General features: G+C 40.4%; 1 protein-coding gene across 1 annotated transcript in view; it reads left to right on the top strand.

Annotated features, from left to right (window-relative positions):
• The first annotated feature begins 1,656 nt into the window (after nt 1-1,656).
• LOC138666389 (myosin-1B-like) overlaps nt 1,657-20,509 on the top strand; it is a 30,526-nt gene continuing 11,673 nt past the window's right edge. The window contains exons 1-21 of the mRNA XM_069754617.1: nt 1,657-1,860; nt 1,942-2,085; nt 3,531-3,687; nt 3,822-3,849; nt 6,523-6,643; nt 6,852-6,944; nt 7,144-7,207; nt 9,347-9,445; nt 9,528-9,631; nt 9,874-10,012; nt 10,391-10,509; nt 10,689-10,838; nt 10,921-11,091; nt 11,197-11,506; nt 11,590-11,657; nt 11,745-11,832; nt 11,958-12,075; nt 13,522-13,645; nt 13,958-14,094; nt 14,948-15,203; nt 15,340-15,582. Of these exons, the coding sequence (XP_069610718.1) occupies nt 1,657-1,860; nt 1,942-2,085; nt 3,531-3,687; nt 3,822-3,849; nt 6,523-6,643; nt 6,852-6,944; nt 7,144-7,207; nt 9,347-9,445; nt 9,528-9,631; nt 9,874-10,012; nt 10,391-10,509; nt 10,689-10,838; nt 10,921-11,091; nt 11,197-11,506; nt 11,590-11,657; nt 11,745-11,832; nt 11,958-12,075; nt 13,522-13,645; nt 13,958-14,094; nt 14,948-15,203; nt 15,340-15,582 (2,937 nt within the window). The remainder of the gene's footprint in view (nt 1,861-1,941; nt 2,086-3,530; nt 3,688-3,821; nt 3,850-6,522; nt 6,644-6,851; nt 6,945-7,143; nt 7,208-9,346; nt 9,446-9,527; nt 9,632-9,873; nt 10,013-10,390; nt 10,510-10,688; nt 10,839-10,920; nt 11,092-11,196; nt 11,507-11,589; nt 11,658-11,744; nt 11,833-11,957; nt 12,076-13,521; nt 13,646-13,957; nt 14,095-14,947; nt 15,204-15,339; nt 15,583-20,509) is intronic.

A 20,509-nucleotide genomic window follows, 5' to 3' on the forward strand; every position in this document is an offset into this window, starting at 1 on the left:
TGGCCTACATTTGCAAAGGGGTGTACTGTAAATTTCTTAATGGTCTAAGTTATTGGAGGAGTTTATGATAAATTCCCTGGTGGTCTATGGTATTAAAGAGGTTTATTATAATTTTCAGGGAGGTCCTGGTTGTGGGAGGAGTTTATTGTAAAATTACCTGGTGGTCTAGTGTTTTAAAAAGGTTTATCAAAAATCCTTTGGCGGTCTAGCATTTAAAAGAACTTAATTTTAAATTCCCTGGTGGTCTAGGGTTGTTAAAGGGGTTTATAATAAACTCCCTGGTGGGATGGGTTTATATTAAGTTTATAATAAGTTCTCTGGTGGTTTAGGTTGTGGAATAGTTTTATTATATGCTTCCTTCTGGCCTAGAGTGATAATGTAGTTTATTATATATTCCATGGTGGTCTAGGGAGCAAGAGGGGTTTGTTATAAATTTCATGTAGGTGTTGGATAATTTATTATAAATTACGCAGTGGTTTTGGGTTATAAAAAGGTATATTTTTACATTTCCTGGTGGTCTAGGGTGATAAAAAAAAGTTTATTATTAAATGCCCTGGTGGTCTAGGGTGATAAAGAAAAGTTTATAATTATATCCCATGGTGGTCTCGGATGTAACAGGGGTTTCCTATAAATTTCCTGGTGATCTAAGTTGTAGGAGGGGTTTATAATAATTTCCCTGGTGGTGTAGGGTGTAAGATGAGTTTATTATAAATTCACTGGTTGTTTAATTTGTAGGAGGGATTTATAATAATGTCACTGGTGGTGTAGGGTGTAAGAGGGGTTTCATATAAATTCCCTGGTGGTCTACGGTGTACGAAGGGTTTATTATAAATTTCCTGGTGGTCTAAGTTGCAGGGGGGGGGTTATAATCATTTCCCTGGTGGTCTAGAGTATAAGAGGGGTTTATTATAAATACAATGTTGGTCTTGGATGATAAAGGGGATTATCCAAAATTCCCATATGGTCTATGGCAATAAAGGGGTTCATAAAAAATTCCCTGGTGGTCTAGGGTGATGAATGGGTTAATAGGTAGAGGGGATTTAAAGGGAACCTGTCAGCAGGAATTTACATATTGATGTAGGGGTATAGCTGTATAGGAGCTTATAAAAATGATACCCCAAAAAATCTAGAATTGGGCTGAAAGTGCTCTGGGGGCGTGGCAATGCACTTGGAGTGCTTCTTCACTCACTAGTGCTGCATTGCACTTTCTGCTGCTGCCATCCCCGTAACCAGAGCCATGCAATTAGAATTTTTCCTGTAAGACTTTTAGACCGCAAGCTGGCACACAAAGCGCTCGATGCATTAATAAAGAGATTATCAACTTTCCGGGCATCTGGCTGGCAGCGGACGCCGGTTATGTGATCTAGTTGTTTATGTACAGGGGGATTCTCATGCAATGAACGAAACTATTATAACCCCACTCATAACATTTATATTGTTAGTGAAATGGCAAGTCCTCAAAATTTATGACCGATCGCGCCCCCTAGGGGGAAGTCTTTTAATGTTTCTTGACCTCACGTAGATTCTGGGGGCGACCGTATGTTCAGATCCGTACGTTACCGCTTTCACCTGTCTACCGTTTTGTTGTGTCAGTCTTCACTGTATCGCTGGCATTCTATTCATTGAGGTCTTACATTTTTCAGAAAATTTGCCGACATGAGTGGAGATCGTGAAATGGCGATTTTTGGGGATGCCGCGCAATACCTGCGCAAGTCTGAAAAAGAGCGGATTGAGGCCCAAAATCAACCATTCGATGCCAAGACGTTTGTTTATGTTGCGGACGCTAAGGAGCTCTACCTGAAGGGGATTGTTCAGAGGAAGGAGGGGAAGAGCGCCACCGTACAGACGGACGGGGGAAGTGTAGGTTCTGGAAGGATTTTCCCGCTATGTTCAAGGGTTTTACATGTGATGACCAAACTCTACTACTGTTATTATTTGTAGGTCGTCACAGTGAAGGATGATGAGGTTTTTCCCAGAAACCCACTGAAGTTTGATAAGATTGAAGACATGGCGCTACTCACACATCTCAACGAGCCATCGGTTCTCTTCAACCTCAAAGAACGTTATGCCGCATGGATGATCTACGTAAGATACAATCTTGACCACCAACATCTTCTTTGGTAAAACTTTGTTTCGCCCCTAAGGGACTACCACAGGAAGAACAAAAAAAAAAGCTTCATGAATCTTAGTCATTGGTATGCTCTTCAGGATTTGAGTTTCTCTTGGGTCTCTGGGTTCCTCTTTGACTTATTCATTATTTGTCATGGTCTCTATCAATCCTATCATTCATTATTTATTTTCTTAGTTTTCCTTAATTATCTCCAAAGATTAGGATCTTCTCGTAGTCAGCTTAGAATACAACACTTTGGTCTAGTAGAAGGTCCCTTGGCAATTGAAGGGTGATGATATTTTCCCAATAAACCCACCGAAATTTGATACAATTGAAGACATGGCACTACTAACATACCTCAATGAGCCAGCGGTTCTCTTCAACCTCAAACAACGTTATGCCGCATGGATGATCTACGTAAGATGCATTCTTGACCACCAATATCTTCATTGGTAATACTTTGTTTTGCCCCCAAGGGACTTCCACCGGAAGACCAAAAAAATGCTTCTCCAATCTTAGTCATTGGTATGTTCTTCAGGATTTGAGTTTCTCTTGGGTCTCTGGGTTCCTCTTTGACTTATTCAATATTTGTCATGGTCTCTATCAATCCTGTCGTTCATTATTTATTTTCTTAGTTTTCCTTAATTATCTCAAAAGAGTAGGGTCTTCTCGTAGTCAGCTTAGTATACAATGTAGGTTCACTTTGGTCTAGTAGAAGGTCCCTTAGCAATTGAAGGACGATGAGGTTTTACCTAGAAACCCACCGAAGTTTGAAAAGATTGAAGATATGGCCCTACTCACCTCAACAAGCCATCAGTTCTTTTCAAACTCACGGAACATTATGATTCATGGATGATCTATGTAATAAGCTTTTTTGACCACCAACATCTTCGTTGGTAAAACTTTGTTTTTCCCCAAGGGACTTTCATAGGAAGAGCCAAAAAAATGCTTCTCGAACCTTAGTCATTGGTACAGTATGTTCTTCAGAACTTGAGTTTCTCTTAGGTCTCTGGGTTCCTCTTTGACTTATTCATTATTTGTCATGGTCTATCAATCCTATCATTCATCGCTTCTCTTCTTAGTTTCCCATAATTATCTCCAAAAAGAGTCGGGTCTTCTTTTAGTCAACTAAGAATGCAACGAAGGTTCACTTTGGTCTAGTAGAAGGTCCCTTGACAACTCTACATCTACAGTCTCATAAGTTAAAGGCAAGGTATCCTGGTCATCCAGAGTACGGCAACTCAACCATAACAAGGTCTTCATTATCACCTACATCACCCACATTTTCTATCAAAATCATTACTGAAAATTTGTTGACCTCGGATATAATTTTTAAGTCCTTGGTTGACTATGATTGTTGGTCAAGGTACTAATCCCAAGTATTCACAGCTGTTAATATTGTCTCTCTGTTTGATTCTAGACATATTCTGGATTGTTCTGTGTCACTGTCAATCCCTACAAATGGCTGCCTGTGTACAACCCCGAGGTGGTCAATGCCTACCGAGGCAAGAAGCGTATGGAAACCCCACCACACATCTTCTCTATCTCCAATAATGCCTATCAGTTCATGCTGACTGGTGAGAATAAAATTTCTTTAGTCTGTGCATGAGTAGTATGTGCATGAGCCTTCAAACTATCTATTACCAGGTCTACATGAAGACTCATTACCTGAGATAGGATATTAATTCTGTTTTTGCTCCTTCATATATAGATCGAGAAAACCAGTCAATCCTCATCACGTGAGAATTAGTTTTACTATCTTGTTTTTATGTTTGAAACTATTCATATACAGTCATGGCCGAAAATGTTGGACCCTTGAAATTGTTCCAGAAAATTAAGTATTTGTCCCAGAAAATTTCTGCAATTACACATGTTTATTTCCTTTGTGTGTGTTGGAACAACACAAAAAAAGAGAAAAAAAGGCAAATTGGATATAATTTCACACAAAAGCCCAAAAATGGTCCGGATAATATTGTTGGCACCTTTCCAAAATTGTGGGCAAGTGACTTTGCTTCCAGCATGTGATGCTCATTCACAATCACCTGTGGCAAGTAGCAGGTGTCGGCAATATGAAAATCACACTTGAAACCAGATAAAAAGGGGGGAGAAGTTGACTCAATCTTTGCATTGTGTGTCTGTGTGTGCTACACTAAGCATGGAGAACAGAAAGAGGAGAAGAGAACTGTCCGAAGATTTGAGAACCAAAACATCACCACTTTGTCAGAAGAGTCATCCAAGATACCAGCTGAGAGGAGTAAGAAGCTTTTGGATGGTTATAGGAAGCGACTGAGGGCAGTTATTTATTCCAAAGGGTGTGCAACCAAATATTAAGTGGAGGGTGTCAACAATTTGGTCCGGCCCATTTTGGGGGTTTTGTGTGAAATTATGTCCAATTTGCCTTTTCTCTCTGTTTTTTCGAGTTGTTCCAAAACACATAAAGGAAATAAACATGCGTATAACAAAACGTGGGGAATTGCAGTAATTGTCTAGGAGAAATACAGAACGTCATTTTCTGGAACAATTTCAAGGGGCCAACACTTGGACTTTAAAAAAAGAAAGAAAAAAGAATGAACACTAAACTTTCTAAAACCACCTGTTTTAACACCATCTTTAAGTACCTAATCCATTGCTTTGGAATTTAACCTTCCCTTCCACCAGGATTGTAGCTCATTAACTTCCTACACAGAAAGTTATTCTTCTTCTCCTTCCTCTTCTCCTCCTCCTCCTCCTTCTACTCCTTTTCCTTCTTCTTCTCCATTCCCTCCTTATTCTAGTCCTTCCCCTCTTTCTCCTTTTTCTCCTTCTTACTCTCCTTTTCCTCCTTCTTCTTCTCCTCCTTTTCCTTCTTCTTATACTCCTCCTTTTTCTTCTTCTTCTCATTCTCCTCCTTCTTCCCCTTCTCCTTCTCCTTTTCCCCTTCTTCTTCTCCTTTCCCTCCTTATTCTAGTCCTTCTCCTTTTCCTCCTTCTTACTCTCCTTTTCCGCCTTTTTCTCCTCCTTCTCCTTTTCTTGCTTCTTTTTCTCCTTCTCCTTTTCCTCTTTCTTCTGCTACTTTCACATGTAAAGCGCCATGGAATAAATGGCGCTATAATAATAATAATAATATTTCTTCTCCTTCTTCTTCCCTCCTTATTCTAATCCTTCTCCTATTTCTTCTTCTTACTCTCCTTTTCCTCTTTCTTCTTCTACTTTCACATGTAAAGCACCATGGAATAAATGGCGCTATAATAATAATAATATTCCTTCTCCTTCTTCTCCTTTTCCTCCTTCTTCTCCCTCTTCTCCTTCTCCTTTCCCACCTTCTTCTCCTTTTCCTCCTCCTTCTTGTTCTTCTACTTTTCCTCCTCGTTCTCATTCTTCTCCTTTTCCTCCCCTTTCTCACCGTTCTCCTTCTCCTCCTTCTTCTTCTTCTTCTCCTTTTCCTCTTCCTTCTTCTTCTCCTTCTTTCCCTCCTTCTTCTTCTCCTTTCCCACCTTCTTCTCCTCCTTACTCTTTTTCTTCTTCTTCTCCTTCTTCTTCTCGTTCTACTCCTTCTCCTTCTACTCCTTCTCCTTCTACTCCTTCTCCTTTTCCTCCTTTTCTACTCCTTCTCCTTTTCGTCCTTCTTCTCCCTCTCCTCCTTCTCCTTTTCCTCCTTCGTCTCCTTTTCCTCCTCCTTCTTTTTCTTCTTCTTCTCCTTATCCTTCTACTCCTTTTCCTCCTTCTTTTTCTTTTTGTTCTTCTCCTTCTCCATTTACACCTTCTCCTTTTCCTCCTCCTCCTTCTCCTTCTTTCCCTACTTCTTCTTCTCCTCCTTCTAATCCTTTTCCTCCTTCTTCCTCTTTTTCTTCGTCTCCTTCTCATTCTACTCCTTCTCGTTCTACTCCTCCTTTTCCTACTTCTTCTTCTTCTATGCCTTCTCCTTTTCGTCCTTCTCCCTCTCCTCCTTCTCATTTTCCTCCTCCTTCTCATCCTTCTCCTTTTTCTCCTCCTTCTCATTCTTCTCCTTTTCCTCCTCCTTCTTCTTCTCCTCTTTCTCCATTTGCACCTTCTACTTTTTCTCCTACTTCTTTCCCTCCTTCTTCTTCTCCTCCTCCATCTACCTTCTTCTTCTTCTCCTTCTCTTTCTCCTTCTTCTCCTTCTACTCCTTTTCGTTCTATTCCTTCTCCTTTTACGCCTTCTCCTTATTCTTCTTCTCCTTTTCTTTCTCTTCCTTCTCCTCTATCTTTCATAAAAAAGCACCAAAAAAGTTTGCGATGCTTGAAAATATAAATACAAAAATTGTATTTTAGGCTTTGTGTTCATATATATATTGTTTTGTTAGATTTTTTGGGAATAAAATATTAGACTTCAGTTTTTATTTGTATTTTTTGCAATGTTTAAAATATTTTTGTTTTTAATCTATTTCTTACATTTTCTTTGTTTTATTCAGTGGAGAATCCGGTGCCGGGAAGACTGTGAACACGAAACGCGTCATTCAGTATTTTGCAACAATTGCAACTACTGCAGATTCAGGGAAAAAGAAAGAAACTTCCTCAGCAAACAAGATGCAGGTTAGGATCATTTATGTTTTTCAACTTTGGGGAACTTTCTTTTTTTTTTACTTTTATGCACGCACTATAGGCTAACAAATAATTTGATTTCATTAAAAAAATTTGCAGCAGTTACCGTAGCTTTTACGGGTTCTTTGCTTCCTTGCATTTTGTTTTCTAAAAATATAATAAAAGTTTTGTAAACTTTTTTTTTCTGATTTTTCTCTAGGGAACCCTGGAGGATCAAATCATCCAGGCTAACCCTCTTCTGGAGGCCTTTGGTAACGCCAAGACCGTCAGAAACGACAATTCGTCTCGTTTTGTAAGTTGCCACCAGGTGAAATGTAACATCCCAGAGTACTGGAGAAAGTTCCCTTTATCAGGAATTCCATTTTCCTGCAATTAAAAAAGGTTCTGATATCGGCCCCAAAAATAGAGATTTTACCACCACTTTATTTAACCCTTTGCAGCAATATCTGGAGAAGAGATGCCATTTATAACTTTAGTAATTTATTATGCAGGGAAAATTCATCCGAATTCACTTTGGAGCCACCGGAAAACTGTCCTCTGCGGATATCGAAACATGTGAGACCCGGCTGATTGTTGTGTTATTAATCTCACATTTTACAATAATAATTGTGTCTGATTTCAGTTTTCAACATTCTTTGTATCATCATTGCTATCATTTCTTAGGCTTTGTAATATTTATTGCATTACTATGGAAATAATTTTGGGCATTTGTTATTGGAAATTATTTAATATTTCTCGGTTTTATCGCTATTTTGTTATTATTATACGTTTTGATATTTGTTTTTATCATTTACTTTGCTTATGTAGTTAATAATCTTATTAGATCAGACTCTATACTCTATTTACACTGCGCTGGAGCCTTCTGTCAGAGGAGTCTTGGCATGGCTTCTAAAAAAGCATGGTCTTCCTATATAGAGACAAAGACCTGCCCTACGTCCTATAAGGAGACAAAGACCAGCCCCCCATTTCCTGTAAAGAGATACTGACCAGCACCTTACTTTCTGTAAAAAGACAAATACCCACCCCCTCACTTCCTGTAAAGAGTAGAAGAACCTCCCCACTTCCTGTAAAGAGATACTGACCAGCACCTTACTATCTGTAAAAAGACAAAGACCCACCCCCTCACTTCCTGTAAAGAGTAGAATAACCACCCCACTTCCTGTAAAGAGATACTGCCCAGCACCTTACTTCCTGTAAAACAACAAAGACCCACTCCCTGACTTCCTGTAAAGAGAAGAACCACCCAACTTCATGTAAAAAGATGAAGACCCGCTCCCACTTTTTGTAGAGAGACAAAAACTTGTCACATGTCCTGCATTGAGACAAGGACCAGTTCTCCACTTCCTGTAAAGAGACAATAACCCGCACTCAACTTCCTATAATGGACAAAAACCAGTTCTCCACTTCTTGCAAAAAGACAATGACCTGCCCTTCATGTCCTGTAAAGAGACAAAGGCTGATTCCCCACTTCTTGTAAAGAGACAATGACCCACCCTCCACTTCCTGTAAAGCGACAAAAACCTTCCCCCACTTCCTGTAAAGAGACAATGACCCGCCCTTCACTTCCTGTAAAGAGACAAAGACCGGTTCCCCACTTCTTGTAAGGAGACAATAACCTGCCCTCCACTTCCTGTAAAGAGACAAAGACCAGTTCCTCACTTCTTGTAAAGAGACAATGACCTGCCCTACACTTCCTGTAAAGAAACAAAGACAGACTCCACACTTCTTGTAAAGAGTAAATGACCCACCCTCTACTTCCTGTAAAGAGACAAAGACTGATTCCGCACTTTTAAAGAGACAATGACCTGCCCTCCACTTCTTGTAAAGAAACAAAGACCGATTCTCCACTTCTTGTAAAGAGAAAATAACCCACCCTCCACTTCCTGTAAAAGAGACAAAGATCAGTTCCCCACTTCCTGTAAAGAGACAATGGCCTGCCCTCCACTTCCTGTAAAGAGACAAAGACCTGTTCCCACTTCCTGTAAAGAGACAATGGCCTGCCCTTCACTTCCTGTAAAGAGACAAAGACCGATTCTCCACTTCTTGTAAAGAGAAAATAACCCACCCTCCACTTCCTGTAAAGAGACAAAGACCTGTTCCCACTTCCTGTAAAGAGACAATTGCCAGCCCTCCACTTCCTGTAAAGAGACAAAGACCTGTTCCCACTTCCTGTAAAGAGACAATTGCCTGCCCTCCACTTCCTGTAAAGAGACGAAGACCTGTTCCCACTTCCTGTAAAGAGACAATGGCCTGGCCTCCACTTCCTGTAAAGAGACAAAGACCGATTCCCCACTTCTTGTAAAGAGACAATGACCTGCCCTCGACTTCCTTTAAAGATAAAAAGACCTGCCCCCACTTCTTGTAAAGAGACAAAAACCTGCCCCCACTTCCTGTAATATATCTCAATGTCTCTGCTGCTAGTGATGGATGACATTTAACAATAGGTAGTGGACAGCAAACTACACAAAACGAAGACTCCTAGTGGACGGAACTTTGGACTTTTCAGGAATAAGATGACATAATTAATTTAAAATAAGATGGAAGAGTGGGTTTCATTTTTGGTCTCTCCTATAGATTTATATTGTATCTACCATATATTATGTAGGATTTCTTAAACACGAGACTGATATGTTCCTTTGATTCAGATGAGTTCATAATTTAAATCTTTTACTGTATATGTTTTCATTTTCGCAGATTTGCTGGAGAAGTCCAGAGTGACCTTCCAGCTTCCCAAAGAGCGCAGCTACCATATATTTTACCAGATTCAGTGCAACAAGAAGCCTGAGATTGTAGGTCAGTTCAATGCTTCGTGTTGAGTTCACTTTTTTAATAGGTGCCTGCTCCATTGTGACACCTGATTACATTTTTTTTTCAGAAATGTTGCTGATAACAACCAATCCATATGATTACCAATACACAAGTATGGGGGAAATCTCTGTGAAGAGTATTGATGATGAAGCGGAACTCATGGCGACGGATGTGAGTATGACAAAACAGAGGAGCAGCAGGACAATTTGTGCTTCATGTCATGGACAGACCGAGAGGTTCACCGTAGGAGTAACCCCTAGCGAGAAATAAATTGCCCAAACATTGATCCCTTCATCAGGTCTTCTCCTACATTGAATATGACCAAAAGGCCAATTTCACCATAGGCGCTCCATAGCTGTAGGATATGCCCATTCATCTTATTGTTATGTCTGTTATTTGCATTGACCTCTTAGGAAGCCATAGACATCCTTGGCTTTAACCAAGAAGAAAAAATGGGGATCTATAAGTTGACTGGTGCTGTCATGCACTATGGCAACCTAAAGTTCAAGCAGAAACCCCGCGAGGAGCAAGCGGAGCCAGATGGCACTGAAGGTAAGAAGGTTTTTGGGTGGACTGGTAGTTAAAACCCAATGAAACTTGGTCCAGGAAACAGGTAAATATCTCAGCCAATGTTGACCATAATAACCTACATATTACAGACTACTGGGACAAATAATGAGAAGAAAAAGACATCCATCCAATCAGGTCCACAACGTTTCAGAGCTTCTAGCATCATGTTGTAAAATATGCTCAGGCTAGATTCAGATTTCTGTTACTTGGCATATAGGATATTGGTATCTAGGCTTCTTACTTTGACACTGTTTATGATATCAATAAGCATCAAACAACTGCCATCTTAGATGTATGGGCAACTTTGTGTATTTGTCATTGTGTTCCCCAATTTTTGGACACCAGTATTTTTTTCTGCAGATGCAGATAAAGCGGCTTACTTGATGGGCCTTAATTCCTCAGATCTGGTCAAATCTCTCTGCAACCCAAGGGTTAAAGTTGGAAACGAGTTTGTGACAAAAAGCCAAAATGTGCAGCAGGTAAGGACAATGGTCAGATTGTTATGAGCTCCCGAATAACAATGTATCGAGGATTGAATTCCAACCAGTCCACCAGTCATGTCGAAACCAGAAAACCTGAGATTGTGGCTGGTTTTGGGTAAATATTGTTGGAAATTAAGCAAATGAAAAACTTATGGATCAGCAACATTTCCCTTTAGGTCTACAACTCAATCGGAGCTCTTGCCAGGTCAGTTTACGAGAAACTTTTCTTATGGATGGTGACTCGTATCAATCAGCAGCTCGACACTAAGCAATCCCGGCAGTATTTTATTGGAGTTTTGGATATTGCCGGGTTCGAGATCTTTGAGGTAAGTGGTGAACTTTAGAACTTGTATTTATCTATATTTTTAATGGATTTTTTATAAGGTATTTTCCCATCTTTTTGGTTAGTTCAACACTTTTGAACAACTTTGCATCAACTTCACCAACGAGAAGCTGCAGCAGTTCTTCAACCACCACATGTTTGTCCTGGAACAAGAGGAGTACAAGAAGGAAGGGATTGACTGGGAGTTTATTGACTTTGGCATGGACCTGGCCGCCTGCATCCAGCTAATTGAAAAGGTAGATCTGTCCAAACGTCCAAAAATTAAACTTTGGCAAAATTAGCATTATCAAAAGGTAACAACGATATCACAATCATCTTTATTGATCTTTCTACTCCTTTAGCCCATGGGAATCTTCTCAATCCTCGAAGAGGAGTGTATGTTTCCAAAAGCTTCTGATATCACTTTCAAGAACAAACTATACGATCAACACCTTGGCAAGTCACCGAATTTCCAAAAGCCTAAACCAGGTAAAGGTAAAGAAGAAGCTCACTTTTCCCTGGTGCATTACGCTGGTACTGTAGATTATAACATCACCGGCTGGCTGGAGAAGAACAAAGACCCTCTGAATGAGACCGTGGTGGGACTGTATCAGAAGTCTTCTGTCAAACTTCTCGCCAATCTCTTCTCCACCTTTTCCTCTTCAGAAGCAGGTACATTTCAGGGTCATTTCTTGAACATTTCTATAGTGACCATTTGATTAACGTTCTTCCACAATTATTTTGTTTCTGCCCAGCTGCCACCAGCAAAGGAGGGAGCAAGAAGAAGGGGTCTTCCTTCCAGACTGTGTCGGCATTGTTTCGAGTAGGTCCACCAAGGGTTGTTAGAAGGAGAGATATTTTGTCTTACTCAAAAATATTTCTTCTAATTTTCATTATTTGTAAATTACAGGAAAATCTGAACAAACTGATGACAAACTTGAAGACCACTCACCCACACTTCGTCCGTTGTTTAATCCCTAATGAGACTAAGACTCCAGGTACAATTTAGATATGGAGGGAGATTTGGGGAACCATAAATTCCATCACATATCCTCACTGAGGCCGTGCTGTAGGACAACACACAACCTGTGTAAATCTTCCAATTCCACTTTTATCTTTTTAGGGGAGATGGATAACCACCTCGTCATCCACCAGTTGCGGTGCAATGGAGTATTGGAAGGAATTCGAATTTGTCGAAAAGGTTTCCCAAACAGAATACACTATGGAGACTTTAAGCAACGGTAAAAACAAAAAACATTACCCAATAAGTGAACATTACAGGAAAATCATGTGCTTGATATAGGAAAAAAGTTTTAAATTTTACAGGAGTGCGTATAGGCACCATGCTAAGCCCCACCATAAAAAAAACTTGCCCTACACGCCGTGCTGATCATCAGACTATGATAATTTTTACACTGTAGGGATCAAGTCTCCAAGTATGAAGTAGGCACTACTAATGGCATTGAAAAAAAGGCCTGGTGTGACGCTTGTAAATGTCACTTCTCACAGATAAGATTTGAGGCAAGGGAGTTAAGAGGTCCTGGGTCAAATGCCATCAGACTTCATCATAAACAGAGGGGCAAGACAAAGGAGTAAGGTCACAGTCTGAGGTCAGAATTCCAGGGAAGTAAGGGGATCAATACAACGGGGCTAGGCAAACGGACGGACAAAGGCAAGATCCAAGGACGGACAGCAAAAGATCAGCATAACAGAGCACTAGAGAACAAGGCAAACACACCACTCTGCAAAAGCTATGACTGGCAATAATCAAACCATCGTCAGCCAACTAAATAAGCCAAGAAATTATTATTATTATTATTTATTGTTATAGTGCCATTTATTCCATGGCGCTTTACATGTGAGGAGGGGTATACATAATAAAAACAAGTACAATAATCTTAAACAATACAAGTCATAACTGGTACAGGAGGAGAGAGGACCCTGCCCGCGAGGGCTCACAATCTACAAGGGATGGGTGAGAATACAGTAGGTGAGGATCATTCAGATCGGGAGACACCTGGATGAAACTCAGCAGCCCAGATCTAAATTGGCAGCTGAGCTGTCACTCACAATACAGAGGGTGTGACGCTTGTAAATGTCACTTCTCACGGATAAGCTGTAAGGTAGCGGAGTAAAGAGTTCCGGTGTCAAATGCCAAGAGATTTCATCATAGAAAGAGGGGCAAGACAAAGAAGTACATAGGTCACAGTCCGAGGTCAGAATTCCGGGGAGGTAGCGGATCAAGACAAAGGGGCTAGTCAAACTAATGGTCAGAGGCTAGGTCCAAGGTTGGGCAACAAAAGATCAAAATAATAGAGTACTAGAAAACAAGGCATACACATCACCAAGCTAAAGCTATGATTGGCAATGATCTAACCATTGCTAACTAAATAGCCAAGCAATGATTTAGAACAGGAGACACCTGGACAAAACTCAGCATGCCAGACATACATTGGTGACTAGGCTGCCACTCACAATACTGAAGAACCCATCACGCCCCTGCTACTGATTAAGTGACTGGGCTGTCATTCACAAAACCAAGCATGTACCTGCATTTTATATAGTGGCTGAGCTATGACTCACTGCGTCCCTAGGGTCTTTTGAGTGGCCGGATTGTGCCCCCGGGATGGTCGCACACCCTTTCCCATGGGGTCGCTAAATAAAAATTATCCTTATTTCCATGCCAGGTATAAGGTCTTGAACGCCAGTGCCATTCCTGATGGGCAGTTTATCGACAGCAAGAAGGCCAGTGAGAAACTGCTCGGTTCCATTGATATTGATCACACGCAGTATAAGTTTGGCCACACAAAGGTTTGTATGATCCAGTACAGTGGTCTTCTAGTTTTATAAAAAGTTTTGCAACTTTTTGGTAAACTTTGCTTTTCAGTTCCTCAATTTTTTCTTTTAAAAAATCACAGTTTGATTTAATTGAATAAGAACATTAATGTGGAAGCTAAAAACTCATAATGTGCCGCATTTGTTTAGCTTACAGAGGATTGTCTAGATAAGAAACCATGCAACACTCAGTCTGCTGTGCCGGCAGCACTAGGGCTCCACGCTTCTTACATTTCTGAAGAGCAGTAAAGGGAAGAGACTCAACGAGCCCAAAATCTTTTGTTCTAGGTCTTCTTCAAAGCTGGTCTTCTGGGTATTTTGGAAGAAATGAGAGATGAACGTCTGGCGCAGCTGATCACGCGCACCCAGGCGATCTGCAGAGGATTCCTCATGAGACAAGAGTTCAAGAAGATGATCGAAAGAAGGTTATTTTTCTTACAATCTTCAGCTTCATAGCTGCCGCCTAGTGTGTTGCAAAAATATATGGCGGTCAGTATTGCTTTGTAGGAAAAGTGGTGCTATTATCTGGTAATGTATTGTGAGTGATCATCTCCATGGTTGCGAAGCCCTCACATATTGCGAGTGAGCCCCTGCCATGGATGAGAAGCTCCCACACATTGTGAGTGATCCCTCCATGGATGAGAAGCCTCCACACATTGTGAGTGATCCTCTCCATGGATGAGAAGCCCCCACCCCCTTTGGAAAATGTGAGTGATCCTCAACCATGGATGAGAAGCCCCCACACATGAATGGTCTCAGGAGACTTTACTGCTGGCAGACACAGGTCTCATAGCAGTGGTTATCTTTTCTTCCAGATGTCCCAAAAAGTCCGAAGGAGCTTTATCAGAGCAAAATAACTACAATGCAAGGATTGGACTGCAGAGGACAGTGGAAAAGTCATTTTCTCTGATGAAGCCCCTTCAGATTGTTGGAAACATATGGAAGAATGATTGGAGAAAGAAAAGAAAGGTAGGGGATAACTTATTGATAGCTGGGGATTCGACCTCCGAGATACCAACCAATCCTGAGATTAGGGTTCTGAAGACCCCATCTCAATGGAGCTGAGCTTGAACAGGAACACCTCTACTCCATTCATTCTTTATGGGAAAGCTGACCTCTGTACTTGGCAATATTTGGCACCTCCAAAGAGAATGAATGTGGCAGAGATGTACTCACTTGTCCTCTGCTCAAATGGGGGTACTCAATGCCCTTATTTGAAGATTGGTGGGGTCCCAATATGCTGTATACCATAACACACACTCCTGCTCTGTTCAACAGAGATGCCATCACCACCATTCAGTACAATGTCCGGTCGTTCATGAATGTCAAGAACTGGCCATGGATGAAATTATTCTTTAAAATCAAGCCGCTCCTGAAGAGTGCGGAGACAGAAAAGGAACTGCAGAGCATGAAGGAAGAAATAGAGAAGATCAAGGATGAACTGGCCAAGTCAGAAGCCCGGAGGAAGGAGGTTGAGCAGAAAATGGTGTCTCTTACGCAAGAGAAGAATGACCTGTTACTCCAAACCCATTCGGTATGTCAACATGATCATGGACAAAATATATATCCATCCATGGATCGCTGCTACATCATGGTCTTCAAGACTAAAGTGTTCCTCTAATTATCTTAATAGGGATAATAAAAATAAACTTTTTCTATTTCAAAACTAGGAAAACCAGACATTGGCTGATGCAGAGGAAAGATGTGATGAGCTGATAAAGAGTAAGATTCAGCTGGAGGCAAAAGTGAAGGAACTGACGGACCGACTGGAAGATGAAGAGGAGATGAGTTCTGACCTCACAGCCAAAAAGAGGAAACTGGAAGACGAGACCAGAGAACTGAAGAAGGACCTTGATGACCTGGAACTGACCCTGGCCAAAGTAGAGAAAGAGAAACACGCCACAGAAAATAAGGTGTGTAAATTTTTGTCATCACATTCCTGTACATAGGGGGCAGTATTATACACTGTGTGCAGAATTATTAGGCAAGTTGTATTTTGATCACATGATACTTTTTATACATGTTGTCCTACTCCAAGCTGTTCAGGTTTGAGAGCCAACTTCCAATTAAGTAAATCAGGTGATGTGCATCTCTGAAATGAGGAGGGGTGTTGTCTAATGACATGAAAACCCTATATAAGGTGTGCTTAATTATTAGGCAACTTCCTTTCCTTTGGCAAAATGGGTCAGAAGAGAGATTTGAGGGGCTCTGAAAAGTCCAAAATTGTGAGATGTCTTGCAGACGGATGCAGCAGTCTGGAAATTGCCAAACTTTTGAACCGTGATCACCGAACAATCAAGCGTTTCATGACAAATAGCCAATAGGGTCCCAAGAAGCATGTTGGCCAAAAAAGGCGCAAAATAACTGCCCATGAGTTGAGGAAAATCAAGCGTGAAGCTGCCAAGATGCCATTTGCCAGCAGTTTTGCCATATTTCAGAGCTGCAACGTTACTGGAGTAACAAAAAGCACAAGGTGTGCGATTCTCAGGGTCATGGCCAAGGTAAGGAAGGCTGAAAAATGACCACCTTTGAACAAGGAACATAAGATAAAACGTCAAGACTGGGCCAAGAAATATCTTTAAGACTGACTTTTCAAAGGTTTTATGGACTGATGAAATGAGAGTGACTCTTGATGGGCCAGATGGATGGGCCAGAGGCTGGATCAGTAAAGGGCAGAGAGCTCCACTCCGACTCAGACGTCAGCCAGGTGGAGGTGGGGTACTGGTATGGGCTGGGATCATCAAAGATGAACTTGTGGGACCTTTTCGGGTTGAGGATGGAGTGAAGCTCAACTCCTAGACCTACTGCCAGTTTCTGAAAGACAACTTCTTCAAGCAGTGCTACAGGTAGAAGTCAGTATCGTTCAAGAAAAACATGATTTTCATGCAGGACAATGCTCCATCACATGCCTCCAACTACTCCACAGCGTGGCTGGCCAGTAAAGGTCTCAAAGAAGAACAAATAATGACATGGCCCCCTTGTTCACCTGATCTGAACCCCATAGAGAACCTGTGGTCCCTCATAAAATGTGAGCTCTACAGGGAGGGGAAACAGTCCACCTCTCGGAACAGTGTCTGGAGGCTGTGGCGGCCGCTGTATGCAATGTTGGTCGTAAACAGATCAAGCCACTGACAGAATCTATGGATGGAGGCTGCTGAGTGTCATCATAAAGAAAGGGGGATATATTGGGCACTCATTCTTCGGGGGTATGTTTTTGCATGTCTGAAATGTTTATTTCTAAATTTTGTGCAGTTATATTGGTTTACCTGGTGAAAATAAACAAGTGAGATGGGAATATATTTGGTTTCTATTAAGTTGCCTAATAATTCTGCACAGGAATAGTTACCTGCACAAACAGATATCCTCCTAAGAGCCAAATCTAAAAAAAAAAAACACTCCAACTTCCAAAAATCTTAAGCTTTGATATTTATGAGTCTTTTGGGTTGATTGAGAACATAGTTGTTGATCAATAATTAAAATAATCCTCTAAAATACAACTTGCCTAATAATTCTGCACACAGTGTAGTGGCTATATTCTTGTACATAGGAGCAGTATTATAGTAGTTATATTCTTGTACATAGGAGCAGTATTATAGTAGTTATATTCTTGTACATAGGAACAGTATTATAGTAGTTATATTCTTGTACATAGGAGCAGTATTATAGTAGTTATATTCCTGTACATAGGAGCAGTATTATAGTAGTTATATTCTTGTAAATAGGGGCAGTATTATAGTAGTTATATTCTCATACATAGGGGCAGTATTATAGTAGTTATATTCTTGTACATAGGGCAGTATTAATAATAATATAATATAATAATTTTTATTTATATAGCGCCAACATATTCCGCAGCGCTTTACAAATTATAGAGGGGACTTGTACAGACAATAGACATTACAGCATAACAGAAATACAGTTCAAAACAGATACCAGGAGGAGTGAGGGCCCTGCTCGCAAGCTTACAAACTATGGGGAAAAGGGGAGACACGAGAGGTGGATGGTAACAATTGCTTTAGTTATTCAGACCAGCTATAGTGTAAGGCTCAGGTGTTCATGTAAAGCTGCATGAACCAGTTAACTGCCTAAGTATGTAGCAGTACAGACACAGAGGGCTAATACTGCATAAAGTGTATGAGAGCATGATGCGAGGAACCTTTTTTTTTTTTATTTTTTTTTTTATTATAAATAGGCCACACAGGGATCGTTAGGTTAATGCATTGAGGCGGTAGGCCAGTCTGAACAAATGAGTTTTTAGGGCACGCTTAAAACTGTGGGGATTGGGGATTAATCGTATTAACCTAGGTAGTGCATTCCAAAGAATCGGCGCAGCACGTGTAAAGTCTTGGAGACGGGAGTGGGAGGTTCTGATTATTGAGGATGCTAACCTGAGGTCATTAGCGGAGCGGAGGGCACGGGTAGGGTGGTAGACTGATACCAGGGAGGAGATGTAGGGTGGTGCTGAGCCATGGAGTGCTTTGTGGATGAGGGTAGTAGTTTTGTACTGGATTCTGGAGTGGATGGGTAGCCAGTGTAATGACTGGCACAGGGTAGAGGCATCGGTGTAACGGTTGGTGAGGAATATGATCCTGGCTGCAGCATTCAGGACAGATTGGAGCGGGGAGAGTTTTGCAAGAGGGAGGCCGATTAGTAGAGAGTTACAATAGTCCAGACGAGAATGAATAAGTGAAACAGTCAGAGTTTTTGCAGAGTCGAAAGTAAGAAAAGGGCGAATTCTAGAAATGTTTTTGAGATGCAGGTAAGAAGAGCGAGCCAGTGATCGGATGTAGGGGGTGAATGAAAGGTCAGAATCAAGGATGACCCCAAGGCAGCGGGCATGTTGCTTTGGAGTAATGGTGGAACCGCACACGGAGATGGCAATGTCAGGCAAAGGTAGGTTAGTAGAGGGAGAGAACACGAGGAGTTCAGTTTTTGACAGGTTTAGTTTCAGATAGAGGGAGGACATGATGTTAGAGACAGCGGTAAGACAATCACTGGTGTTTTCTAAAAAGGTCGGTGTGATATCAGGAGCAGAAGTGTATAATTGGGTGTCGTCAGCATAGAGATGGTACTGGAAACCAAATCTACTGATTGTTTGTCCAATAGGGGCAGTATACAACGAGAAGAGTAGGGGGCCTAGGACTGATCCTTGAGGAACCCCAACAGTAAGGGGAAGGTGAGAGGAGGAGGAACCAGCAAAACATACAGTGAAGGATCGGTCAGAGAGATAGGAGGAGAACCAGGAGAGAACGGTGTCCTTGAGGCCGATGGAGCGGAGCATAGTGAGGAGGAGCTGATGTAGTATAGTATTATAGTAGTTATATTCTTGTACATAGGGGCAGTATTATAGTAGATATATTCTTGTACATAGGAGCAGTATTATAGTAGTTATATTCTTGTATATAGGGAGCAGTATTATAGTAGTTATATTATTGTACATAGGAGCAGTATTGTAGTAGCTATATTCTTGTACATAGGGGCAGCATTATAGTAGTTATATTCTTGTACATAGGGGCAGTATTATAGTAGTTATATTCTTGTACACAGAAGCAGTATTATAGTAGTTATATTCTTGTACATAGGAGCAGTATTATAGTAGTTATATTCTTGTACATAGGAGCAGTATTATAGTAGCTATATTCTTGTACATAGGGGCAGTATTATAGTAGTTATATTCTTGTACATAGGGAGCAGTAATATAGTAGTTATATTCTGGTACATAGGAGCAGTATTATAGTAGTTATATTCTTGTACATAGGAGCAGTATTATAGTAGTTATATTCTTGTACATAGGGGCAGTATTATAGTAGTTATATTCTTGTACATAGGGAGCAGTAATTTAGTAGTTATATTCTGGTACATAGGAGCAGTATTATAGTAGTTATATTCTTGTACATAGGAGCAGTATTATAGTAGTTATATTCTTGTACATAGGGGCAGTATTATAGTAGTTATATTCTTGTACATAGGGAGCAGTAATATAGTAGTTATATTCTGGTACATAGGAGCAGTATTATAGTAGTTATATTCTTGTACATAGGAGCAGTATTATAGTAGTTATATTCTTTTACATAGGGGCAGTATTATAGTAGTTATATTCTGGTACATAGGAGCAGTAATATAGTAGTTATATTCTGGTACATAGGAGCAGTATTATAGTAGTTATATTCTTGTACATAGGGGCAGTATTATAGTAGTTATATTCTTGTACATAAGAGCAATATTATAGTAGTTATATTCCTGTACATAGGAGCAGTATTATAGTAGTTATATTCTTGTACATAACAGCAGTATTATAGTAGTTATATTCTTGTACATAGGTGCATTATTATAGTAGTTATATTCTTGTACATTGGGGCCGTATTATAGTAGTTATATTCTTGTACATACGGGCAGTATTATAGTAGTTATATTCTTGTACATAGGAGCAGTATTATAGTAGTTATATTCTTGTACATAGGAGCAGTATTATAGTAGTTATATTCTGGTACATAGGAGCAGTAATATAGTAGTTATATTCTGGTACATAGGAGCAGTATTATAGTAGTTATATTCTTGTACATAGGGGCAGTATTATAGTAGTTATATTCTTGTACATAAGAGCAGTATTATAGTAGTTATATTCCTGTACATAGGAGCAGTATTATAGTAGTTATATTCTTGTACATAACAGCAGTATTATAGTAGTTATATTCTTGTACATAGGTGCATTATTATAGTAGTTATATTCTTGTACATTGGGGCCGTATTATAGTAGTTATATTCTTGTACATACGGGCAGTATTATAGTAGTTATATTCTTGTACATAGGGGTAGTATTATAGTAGTTATATTCTTGTA

Source organism: Ranitomeya imitator, chromosome 2 (assembly GCF_032444005.1).
Source record: "Ranitomeya imitator isolate aRanImi1 chromosome 2, aRanImi1.pri, whole genome shotgun sequence".
Taxonomy (NCBI): Eukaryota; Metazoa; Chordata; class Amphibia; order Anura; family Dendrobatidae; genus Ranitomeya; species Ranitomeya imitator.